Source organism: Echinops telfairi, unplaced genomic scaffold, assembly GCF_000313985.2.
Source record: "Echinops telfairi isolate 266 unplaced genomic scaffold, ASM31398v2 ScPeMD7_3533;HRSCAF=4204_0, whole genome shotgun sequence".
Lineage (NCBI taxonomy): Eukaryota > Metazoa > Chordata > Mammalia > Afrosoricida > Tenrecidae > Echinops > Echinops telfairi.
The window spans coordinates 35,079,381-35,091,404 of NW_022107431.1; the positions used below are offsets into that span (position 1 = coordinate 35,079,381).

General features: G+C 44.3%; 1 protein-coding gene across 1 annotated transcript in view; it reads right to left on the reverse strand.

Moving 5' to 3' along the window:
* MYB (MYB proto-oncogene, transcription factor) overlaps positions 1–12,024 on the reverse strand; it is a 40,690-nt gene that overhangs the window by 19,374 nt on the left and 9,292 nt on the right. The window contains exons 4-12 of the mRNA XM_013004480.3: positions 11,509–11,601; positions 11,031–11,251; positions 8,964–9,198; positions 7,388–7,468; positions 6,831–6,935; positions 4,954–5,214; positions 1,847–1,989; positions 833–947; positions 616–741 (exon numbers count right to left, since the gene is read on the reverse strand). Coding sequence (XP_012859934.2) covers positions 616–741; positions 833–947; positions 1,847–1,989; positions 4,954–5,214; positions 6,831–6,935; positions 7,388–7,468; positions 8,964–9,198; positions 11,031–11,251; positions 11,509–11,601 — 1,380 coding nt within the window. The remainder of the gene's footprint in view (positions 1–615; positions 742–832; positions 948–1,846; positions 1,990–4,953; positions 5,215–6,830; positions 6,936–7,387; positions 7,469–8,963; positions 9,199–11,030; positions 11,252–11,508; positions 11,602–12,024) is intronic.

The following is a 12,024-nucleotide window of genomic DNA, read 5'->3' on the forward strand; positions in this document are numbered from 1 at the left end:
GACATATATATCCCAAAATATGATATATATACGTAAAATCAAAGAACTGCACTGACTCATGGTGACCCTATAGGACAGACTAGAACTGGCCCTGTGGGTTTCTGAGACTAATCTTGGCAGGAGTAGAAAGCCTCATTTGTCACCGCAGAGTGGTTTAAGAACTGCTGACCTTGCATTTAGCTGCCCAATGTTTAACCACTGCAGTACCAGGTCTCCATGTATGTGCATGTATATGTAAATATAGTACAATGTAAACACAGTATCTATAAGACATGTACCTAAATGGGTGACTTCCACATCGAGTAAAACGCTGCCTATCTTCTTCCTGCCCCACTGCCCGGCCCCAGCATATCCTCTGCCCCATCATGAAACCCAGAAGTGCTGCAGGCACCTGGGCAACATCTCCAATAACGTGCTCATTGGCACCATCAACATGGAAAACGGCAAGGCCAACACCGTGCCCAACGCTGTCACCCAGGAGTTGGGCCTTGTCCCCAGTGCTGCGGTAGGTACCCTTAGGAAGCACAGCTGCCACATACAGTAAGGAAAACAGAGAGGGGCCCGGGAGCGGGATTCACCCCTGCACATGCTGTTCCTGAAGGAGCTCAGGTTTACCTCTTGTTTGATTTTCTTCAGTAAAGGCTGCCCGTTTTCTTGAAATTCAGCAACCATTCCGGATTCATCAGATTCCTGTTTAATCACATCCTGTATGTCATCCACGAGATGAGACGGGGTCTGAGGCTGGAGGGAAGTGTACGGAGGTTCACATCAGAGGGAAGCATCGGCCTACACCAGGAAACCAGCCACACCCAAGAGTGCTTCTAAAACTTACTAGCATCTTCAGCGGACCATATTTCATTTCTTGAGCTGCAAGCGCATGCTTGAACGGTGTAGGGGTTCTCGGCGAACTTTCTAGGATTGACCTTTTGATAGCTGGAGTTCTAAAACTTAAAAAAAAAAAAGTCCAGTATAATCTACATCTTTCTACTAAATACAATAAACTGTCATTCTAAGGGAATTGGACTCGGTGATTTAATCACAATATATTGATTAAGAAAAGGGATAATATGCACATCACCTATTTTCAAATGGTTCAAATTGTTGTACCCCTATGATTAAGAGCATGCAAATATTTCCATCTTCAATAGGTCTGAAGACCTGCTTGTAAGTCTTCATAAGAACCATGACCATTGTTCAGATCTGGGACCATGTACGAATCGATTTTATCAATTCCTTAACACAAAGTCCACCACAAAAGACAAAAACATTGTTAACTGTAAAAAAAGCACTTCTCATACTTAAAAATAAGAAGACTGTACTTATTTGAAAGATATTTTATAATCCACACTGTTTCTCCACCATCTGTAATTTAAATTGGTGAAGTTCATTGGATACAGAGGACTGCTTCATCAGCCATTAGCTTCTAATCATATGATATTCTAGGTGATATGAACAAAGGTCCTATCTATACAGAAAGTGCAAAAAGAAAAAGCAAGATTTTCAAAATGGGAGCCATACTCATGCTTCTTCTGAAGCCTGTACTCTGGGTGAAATCAAAGATTTTAAAACTGGCTTTCAGTAAAGAACACAACACCTTATAGAGTGGAAAGAAAATGAGTTGAAAACAACCTCTACATGTCAGAATCACTGGCAACAGATAATCTCGCTGATCATCCCACCTTCTACCTCTTGGTGGAGTGGTCCCAACCCAGGGCAGATGCTGTCAAGGTAGGCATATGCACAAGTATACACATACATGTGTACCAGTCCTGTGCACGAAGATATTTGGCGACGAGATTTCCTTAAGAAATAAGGTAGAGAACTGTATTCTTGAACAAGGACTTACATAGTATTTTCCTTTTGAGTCTTCACAGGCTGATCTCTGTGAAATGGTGTTGTAACAGTCAGTTTGTGACCACTGAGAGCAGGTGAAGTTAAAGAAGGCATTTCCAGGTCTAAGTTGTCATGGTTACTGGAAGTGTTTAAGAACTAAATATGGGGTGGGGGAGAGAAAACATTATTTAGATTAAACAGTAATCCTTTATTCAACCCAACTTTAGAAAACCACACCTGGATAACAAGCATGTTTTACTGACCCATTATTTAAGGCAATAAAGAGATAATTGAATAATAAAAGAATACCCAATGATGTGGAGATGGACAGGGCAATGATTGATTTCGATCTAGCACATCCAAGATTTGGAGTATAATTTCCAAGAAATAAAATCTAGCACTGCGGCTGAAAAATGTTGCAAAATCCGAAGAAAATGTTGCCAATAAATGACACTTGCCATTAGAGAAAATGCGGTGCACATTTTATGAAATATTTAAAAGGCCAAAGTGATTTCTAAGAAAGTAATTAGCATTTTCTTGGATCTATGAAGATGATTATTTCAGTAGGTTTACATAATATGGATGATGCTGGAATAAGAAGTGGTGTCTCACAGAACACTAATGTTCTGGGAGAATAGTAGGTGCCCCTGAAACAAATGAATCCAAGGTCAAATAAGTTTGGGAAAGACAGAACGGCTTCATGTGCTCCAGGAAATTAACAATAGGCACTGTGCAAGGCACATGGGTGTATTAAAAACTCAGAGCAGTCCTGCAGGAGAGAATCCAATTTATAAAAATGTGTTTGATTCTTTGTTTCCCAAACTCATAACATCTACATATGAGGGGGCTTTAAAAAGTTTGTAGGAAAAAAACAAAATGAGAAGAGAATGGCATTTTGCCACAAACTCTCGGAAGCTCCCTTATATTTAGATGTTCGGGTTTTTGTTTTGTTTTTCCTGCAACTTCCAACAATGTATTTCTTAGCTGATATCCTGCAGAACAGAGTTTGAAAAATACAGGCAAAGCACAAGGTAAGTTTCTGGTTGGGCATCACTTGCTCATACTGAAAGCTGTGTTCTAAGCAAAGTGGACAGGCACATTTGGAAAATTGGTTTGAAGTGGCAAATTGTCTGTTGATTCTAATTGTACTCATCATTTAGGAACTCAGATCTCTAAACAAGAATGATAATTCCCAAGCCTTAAAAATGAAAACTAAAGGAAGCAAGAAAATTCATTGGCAAACACTGCGCTAATATATGTCATGTAGCACAATCCAAAAGAGTCGAATCTTGAGAAATGAAAATTAAAACCAAATATTTTCATTTCCAAAAGGGCCTCTGCTGCCTCTTCTGAAGCATTTCCACATACAGATGGATTGGAACATTGTCTGGCTTTTCATTAAAACCCCCATGTGATCAAAACAGGGTTTGATTCCCCACTCCCCTGGGTCAGTGAAATCACATCGTAATAATAAGTGAATAAATAGGCAAGGAAAAGAAGGTTAAAATTGTAACAGGGAGGGAAAGGACGGGAGGAGAAGGGACAGAAAAAGACGTAGAAGCACATGCCATGCAGAAATCATGATCCAAGCCACCAAAGAGCGACAAAACTCACTGACACCGTCAGCAATCACACTGCAGGCGGCGGCTTGCACTGCGGCAGCTAGTGTGACTTAGCAAGAGCTAGATTCAACCATGGAGTGCAATCAGTAGGGCACCAGCAATTAGTCATTCGTTCCAAAGGATTAGTTTCTAGATTATTCAGTCTTGGGCGTCTGCTGAACATTAGTAACATCTGTGCAGAAATTGTGATCTACCTGCGAGGGAGAGAAGGGCAGGCTTTTGACAGGGGAGCGCTTGGGAGATGAGCTGCTGACGTCAGCAAATATGAAGGCACTGGCGTCTCCAGTGGCTAAGGGGCTGGCCTGCCCCCGCCTTTTTCGAAGGATGACCAGTGGAATTGTGCTGGGCCTTGCAGCAGGGAAGGGCCTGGGTGGCTCAAGTGGACCCTCGCTCAACACGCGTCTAGCCATGGGTCTAGTCCCACAGCCCTCTCTTTGCTGGGGCTGGAGGGCTTTGCCTGTGTGGTGCTGGCTAGCTGAAGAATCTGCTTCTTCAAAGAGTTCAAAACTGCTGAGATCACACCACGTTGAAGAGTCCTGAAACAATGTGGGAGGCACAGAACTTTGAGACAGTGTGTGCATGATGTGTGCCCCACCCCGAAACACAGCACTGACAGAGCGAGCCAGCAAGCCAGCGAGCGAGAACGGCGAAATGCAAAGAGAGCCCCTGGCCTGCTGACTTCTCAAGCATTCGCTTCAAGGCTCTGTGACACTGCATTGGCCGGTCTACCAGCTGCCTCATGCTTGGTCCTACATGAGTTCTGCTGGAACCGTCCAGCACTGCTGCTTGCGTGCAGTCTGAAGTAAAAAAGACAACCTTTTCTAGATAGCATAGTATTGACAATACTCATCCAAAGGGTATACGTTATTTAGGAAATATGTTTAACCAGCTGAGAAGCCTAGGGAATTGCCTAAGCGTTTGCTTATAAGGGGATGAATGAAAAATTTTGTTTCAAGATGTGCTGAACTCAAATTTGTTTCGCTAAAGATGACTGGACTCGGTGGGTCCATCGGCACTAGTCACCCTTCGCCAGTGTTCAGGGAGAAAGGCAGAGGTCCCGTCAAGGAACTGATAACTGCTTCAAATACCTCGATCTAAGCTCTGGGTGCACATAACTCTGAATGTGCTATCCCAAAGCAAGGCAAGTTTGAGAGAGGCACAAAATAAGAAGGCAAGTTAAAAAAAATAAAAGAGTTAAGGAAAACTCAACATCATTCCCACAGGCCAAACTCTGCTTTGTAATCAGAATCCTCACTACTTAAAGAAATACATATATTTTGAAGGTGAAGGGTGAAAATTTTTCTCAGGAAGCCTACGAGATCATACCTTTTGAGGAGGAGGGGGTGTCTACTAAGACTGCCATCATACTTGTTTACCTTTACATCAACGTATGCAAACAACATGACATTTGCTGTAGAAAATAGGGCAACGGTTTAATACATGGGTTTCCTAATTCCCCTTCCAAAGCACATTCACTTGCCTCAACCGTTCTACTTACAGAATCTATAAATTGGAGTGTTTCTGCAAATTCTAAGAGGTTCTTAACATTGTCCAGAATCGTGCCTTGGTGGACGATCATGCACCTGGCTGGAGATGCGCTTTCTTCCGGGAGGGAGCCGGGATCCACTGGCAGGGATGGAGTGGAGTGGTGCTCTCCCAAGGAAGAAGCAGGTGAGCTGTCTCCATGAGGTCGGCTGGGCTCGGTGGCGGCGATGGCAGTGCTGTGCCAGCCAGGGTAGCTGCAGGTATGGTTCTGCGTCTAAGCAGAGGAGGGGTGGGGTGGCGAGAAATACAGAGTGGGGAGAAGAAAGGGAGAAGGAACTTAGCAAGGACATTGCACAAGGGGTCAGATGCTGTTGGAGGGAAGATAAAAGGAGTTGCATCACCCAGAACTTAGGCCTCTGAAACACTTGTCAAGATGTTTCCTTTTAGAAAGGCCAAGGCCCTGCTTTTTCATAGCGGGATAGTGTGTCCACTCCGTGATTGCTTGTAGGGTCATCGTTTTGTGAAAGCTACAACGAATGGTACTGTGGCACAAGGTGCAACTCTCACAGGAGTGTCTTTGAAAAAAAAAAGTCCACTTTAACGTAATCTCCAGAAGGTCCATAAAGTTTTGCTGTGAGTGAAAGCATGTCCTGCGTCTGCTTTCTAACCTACACCTGGGCCCCAGGAGGCAAAGGCCTGGGTCGCTGTCAGCCGAGTCTCTTCTTGCTGCTACCCCGTCCTAGCGCTGCAGCTCACAGGATGCAGCAAAGAGCTCCGAGCGCAACGGGGTCCGGAAAGGATAAGGGCAAGCTAACAGAAGCCTCCTTTCAGCATGATCATGCAAGAGGAGAAATTGCCAAACATCAGCTAAAGTGAAAAAGTGGTCGGACTGACACACTGCCCACATACTCATTTTATCATTTAACGAAAAAAATCTACCCCAAAAGAACCTCTGGGCTGTCGCTTCTGTTCTAGTCTGGGTTGGTGAGCTGCCTCTGACACCACGTTCAAGCTGCATTCCCAGTCTGCTGTTTAATCCCTAAAAAAGAAGCTAATCATTCAGTTCTGACCCACGTCCCTACCAGCCATGTGAACTCAGAGCGGCTCGCTCCTCATGGAGCAGGTAGGTCTTGCTTTACCTTTTATGTGGTCTATACATGTGAATCCAAACAAGGGCGAAATAAGACAGTCTAGAACACTAGGTTAAGAGAAATCATAGAGAAAGAAAAAAAATCAAATGAACAGGCACCGAGTCTTAATTGCAAGATGCACCAGTGAAAAAACACCATATATATGTGTATGTGTGTGCGTGTGTTTTCTTTCACTCATTTCCCCTTGATAACCTCTGAAGTGATGACAGTGCTCGTGGAGGAGGGAGCAAAAAGTCAATGATGATACTTCCAAGTGGATATTTGTCTGCTCTTTTTGCAATACAGAAATGCTTCCAATTTAGGCACCATATATTCTGGTGCCAACTGTGTTCTATTACGAGCAATTTCTTTTGTTTAAATATTGCCCATGGAAACACATTGACTTGGTCAGGATAATATTTAACCCACAGGCTTGGCATCAACTCCGTCCCAACTCACAGTGACCCTGTAGGACACAGGAGAACTGCACTGCAGGGTTTCAGAGACCATACATCTTTACAGGAGTGGACAGCCTCATTATTCTCCCATGGAGCAGCGGGTGGCTTTGAACCACCAACCTTGCAATCAGCAGCCTGATGCTTAACTCTCTGAGCCACCAGGGCTCCTTGACTAACATGTAACGGAGAGGAAAAAGGATAAAGAAGAGCCAGTGTCTGGGGAAGGCCGGACCCGTCCCTGCCGCCCACCGCCCACCCTCTCCACCCCCCACCTCTGGCCAAGCACACCCCTGTGTTCTTACTGGAAGTGCCTGCTGCCCTTTTAGCTCATTCTCTGTGGACATTAGGAGCAACTCTAATTCCTTTATTCGTTTTTCTTTCTCAGGGTCTTCATCATTATAGTGTCTCTGAAATTGAAAGTTGAGGGAGAAAAGGCACACAGGGTGACTGGAAGTTGTGAATGCAATGATAAATACAATCTATGGTCACCCACAGCCCAGAGCCTACCTTGGTGAAACCAACACCAAGCGGATTGGGGCCCCCACAGAAGTCTACATGAATGGTGTGCCCAAGTGAGGGGAGCGAGGTAAACTGAGACCTGAGGCCCCAGGGGCTGCTGGCTGAAGAGCTGTTCCCTCCGACAGCCTGAGAGAGAACTGGAGAACCCCAGAGCAAATCCCCGCCAGAAGCCAAGGTGGGGACCTGGGGGGTCAGAGCACTGTCCCTCCTGCCCGCTGCTCTCTTCTGCTTTTACTCCAGTTGGCTCAGCCAAAAGTAGGCGTTTAGAGGAAAGAAAGAAAGCATTTCTTACAAATAGTGCCTTGCACAGTGAAAACGTTTCTCTGGGAAATGGTCTTACCTGAATGGCAGCAGCGGCGGGCTGAGGGACATTGACTATATTCACGTGTAAGGCTACGGGATACGGAACATGACCGGGGATCTAGAGCAAACAGCAAAACGAAGACCTGATCACATCGGGATCACTGAAGCTCCGGGGGACCTGGCTCCCCAAGGTTTTACCCCAGAATTGAGAAAATAGTGCTGTTCTAATGACATTGACTGAGTGATAAAAAAGCATTCTAATTCACTTAGTCGTTGTGAAGTGGCTAGATCGCTAACTGGCCAAGGTGCTCTTTAGAAGCGAAGATGGCGAGACTCGGTAGGTCTTAAGTACTTCGGACTCCTTCCTAGTAGGGACCACTCTCTAAAGAAGGTCAACATGCTTAGTAAAGGAGAGGGCCACTGAAAAAGAGAGAGACCCTCAATGAGATTAATTGCCACAGGGGCTGCAACCATAACCTCAGACCTCACAGAGGGTGGCGCTAGACTGGGCAGTTTTCTTTTCCGTTGTACACAAGGTTTCTAGGAGCCAGCACAGACAGCGGATCACAGGGGACGACATTTGAAGGGTGCATCGAGTGTTTCTTAGGGAAGACCCCTGGAAAATAGAATCTAAAGTGCATTTTTAAATGTCTGAAAGAAGTTTCGAGGTGAGGGATGCATGATAGGAACCGTTTGCAATACAAACATTTCTCTTTGACTCATGGGTTTTAAGGAAAAACACAGAAGCTCTTATGCTTGTTTGCCTTAGACTTTTCTGGAAAGTCCAGAGCCAAAGGCATGAAACAAATACAGAATACTTTTTTAAAAAGTTTGTTATGAATATGCTTTGCAAATAGTGTGCATGTGAGCTCTGTATTTCAGAATAACTTTTACCATTACGTATTGCTATGTTTAAGACGACAGTGTCTTGAGTTTCTTCTCTTTATTTTTTTCCTACCCACTGAGAAGCATTTCTTTCCCTACATATAACATCTAGAATGACAACGGAATAATAAGCGGTCCAAATAAAGATTGTGAGTGTGGGAAGGCATCAGACAATCAATGCCACAAAGTTCTTTTTGATTTAGAGTAGGGGCGTCAAGACTTAATGAATAGACAGATTCCGACACTCCTGCTAGATCATGCCCGTAAGCAAAAACTCTTAATTCCTGGGAGAATGTCAGTAAGTGAAGCCATCTCCTCTTTAAATGTAGTAACATCCCGTTTAACTTTCTTAAGGAAAATAAAACTATTAGCCCACAAGCCCATCTCCATTCTCCAACAGTGCCTTGTTAAATAAATTCCTATCCACACGCTAATTTCAAATTGGATTTGAAGGGGCAAGTTAGACAGTAGTGGTTTCAGAACTGGGTTCTGGTCAGCACCACCTCCTGAGCTGTTTACCTCTGGACCAATGACTCCTTTCTGGGGAGCTCGGTGAGGGGTCACAAGACCCGACTGGCTCCCTAGAGGGTAAAGGTGGGCTTGCTGGGTCACGACTGTGCTTCTGCAAGCACTGGGGAAAGCCCACAACTGTGAGCTGTTAGGTTATGATGGTCTAGCGGGAACGTAACCGTGTCTCGCATGAAATTACCCTCTGAGGAATGGCTTACATTTTGCGCGTCAGAAATGTGGTAATAGGAATAGTCATTGTTAACCGAGGGCTGGCCAGTTGGAGGGAGTTGAGTAGTAGGTGGAGCGTGAGGAAAACCTATCAAATGACTGTTCTTCGGAAAACTTGTGGCTACTGTTGGCTGACTGGCTTTGGACGAGTCCTGCAGATAACCTTCCTGTTCGACCTTCCGTCGCATGGTAGAATTCCAGTGGTTCTTGATAGCATTATCAGTTCTGCACAGAAATATATCACATAACAAGTTTACGAGCAAATAGTTCCACTCAGATTAAAGTTAAATGACAGAAAACTGCTTGACACAGGGACCTTTTCTTCTGGTCCACGAATCATTTTCAGTGTGGGAGTCACTTTTCTACCTCCTCATACCATGCACTCCCAGGTGCCTATTTAAAATCCAGTGGTTTTCCTTAATTACGGAGCTGGACTTTCTATACATTTTGGTATCTTTGGGGATCCTTGGGACAGGTGTATTCCCAGCATGATAACCCTTCAGGCTCATTCTAACCATTTGAGTACTAGGCTCTTGGGCGGCTCACAGCTTCAGCTCCCACAGAAAAGGACTCTCCGGAGTGTGGGCCAGCGGTGCCCCACAGCACAGCAGGCACTGAGCGAGGGTGGCGAATGACCCCATAGCTGCGGCTGCCACCTCACTGACCTCTCCTTTCCTCTCCTTGTGCCAGCAAGGAATTTGGGGGTCAAGAAAAATCCTCTTTGGAAAACCACGCAGCTGTTCAGTCACCGGACAGGTGAGCGTGGAAACAAGATGCTAACCCTCAACCTATCTTCAAAGTGCACAGCATTTTTACTAATGTTGTTCAGCTCTCAGGAAAAGTTTCTCAATTCAAAAAACCGTTTTAAGCCTCTCTTTTACTATTCTGAGGGGGCGGGCGGGATGTAAGTGAAAGAAAGGGGAAGTTCAAGGGCCCCTTTAATTTTTTGAAGAATCCACAGCATATCCTCCCAGACCATATGTGATAAGAGGCCTCCCTTTACCAGCCTATTAAACTTTCTGAGCTTCTACAGGGCTAGCACAAAGGAAAGTTCACGCTCCGCAGGAGAGCAGAACTTGACCCATTCTCCACTTTGGGATATAAAGTTCCAGAAGAAAAAGATCTTTACAATAAAAAAAAAACCTCACATTGTTTTGGGATCATAATAAAATATTTTTCAAATCAACAAAGTCTGTTACATTATGTTTAAGTGGGGACTGTGAACAAAAACTGGCTTCCAGAGGAGCTGATACCATGGGCTCAAGTAGACAGAAAATGTTTTGAAAAGGATGATGGCAACATATGAGCAAAATGCTTGATAGAATGGATGTATGGATTGTTATAAGAGCTGTAAGAGCCCCTGATAAAATGACTTATTAAAATAAATAAAAGAATAGAAATAGGGGAAAAGACTAGCTTCCACTGAAATCCTTCACAACGAAATCATTTCCCTGCCTTGTTTATTAAAAACAAAGCTCTATGATGACATTGTTTTAAAACCTTCTAGAAATGTATTCATTGTTTTACTCAAAAGGAGAAAACTTAAGAAAAGTGACAGCTTAGGGAAATGAACTCCAGAATGATTAAAAATATACAGATATTTTTAATGGTGCCCAAGTTCCTCTGAATCAGCTGTGCAAACTCAGACTAGAGACAAACTCGGTTACTACGTCTTTTGAGTTTGGTAGTTTACCAAATGCTTTGACACTCGTTTGCTGGTCCTCACATTGGCCCAATGGAGTTGGCTATTACTCATTTTACCAAGGGAGAAGTTGAGGCTGAAGACCGTCTTAAAAAACAAGCAAACAAAACATGGCCTGGGCTCATGGCTGGCTGAATTCAGGCATTCTTTAAACACAAGTGTTTTGACTCAAGTCTTCAGCCAGTTAAGATGCACGCTTAAGATCTCTCACAGTCCTGAAGGGCATGGCTCGGGTTCACCAATGCAATACACCTAATGGAGTGCAGTCCACTCACCATACATTTAAAACAGCGTTTTCAATGCCCATTCCCTTCCCTCATCCTCCCAATCAATATATATTTTGACATATTATTACCGTCCAGGCAGTAGCTTTGCGATTTCTGCCCATCTGTTCCCCAGTCTCTTGTGTGCCTGGTAAATAATTCTGTCTTCCTCTTCTGTCCAGGAGGTTTTCTTAACTTCTGGATTCAAGTGGTTATGCCACCTCTCCCTACATTGTTTTCCAATTCTCCCCTTTAAGTGCTTGGCAATAACAGACCAACGTTTCGGACCGTATTTCTGTACAAGCTCTATCACCTTCAGATAAACACACAAACATAACCTGTGTTTTAATGGTATGTAATGAGTCAGGGTCATCATTCTGCAGTGTTACAAGATCTTTAAAAAAATTTTTTTTTGTTTTTAAAGTCTGCTTTGAATCATTGGACACATGGGCAGAGGATCCTCTGCGTCCTGTTTACACACTTGATCTGCTTTCTCAAGTCGAACACAGGCCTACAGAGGGTAGGGGAGGTTGTACATGGGGAATCGCACACAGCGGAGGAAGAACTTACTCTCTGGTCTTCTTCTTTGGTCCACGGGCCCTTGATGAGCTCAGGGTTTAGTACTTTCTGCCACCGGTGCTGGCACTGTACATCTGTTCGATTCTAGTTCAATAAAATAAAGTTTGCATGGTCACGCTGATATGATTTGATGTGTGTATGAAGACGCTGCTCTAAGATGAACTATGGATAGAAACATGCCGCAGGGTATGTAAAGGCATGTTTAGAGAGCCGATAGACAGCTTTACTACTTACAGGCGAGAAAGAGAGACTGTGATGGATCTAAAAGGAGAAGTGCTGCCTGCTGAGGGAAACCACGCCACCACTTGGACTAAAGGATCCACATACGCCACCCAGGTGCCCTCGACTAAACTCACACTTAGCCTCCGTCTGTTGCCTGTGGAAATAGTCACATGGCCTTCGGCTTGCCACAGGGACATAATGGATGTCAAGCTTTTATGGAAACCTGTCCCAAGTGACTAATGTTTACTTCCCATTTACACAGAGAGGTGTGCCCCAATTCAGGGC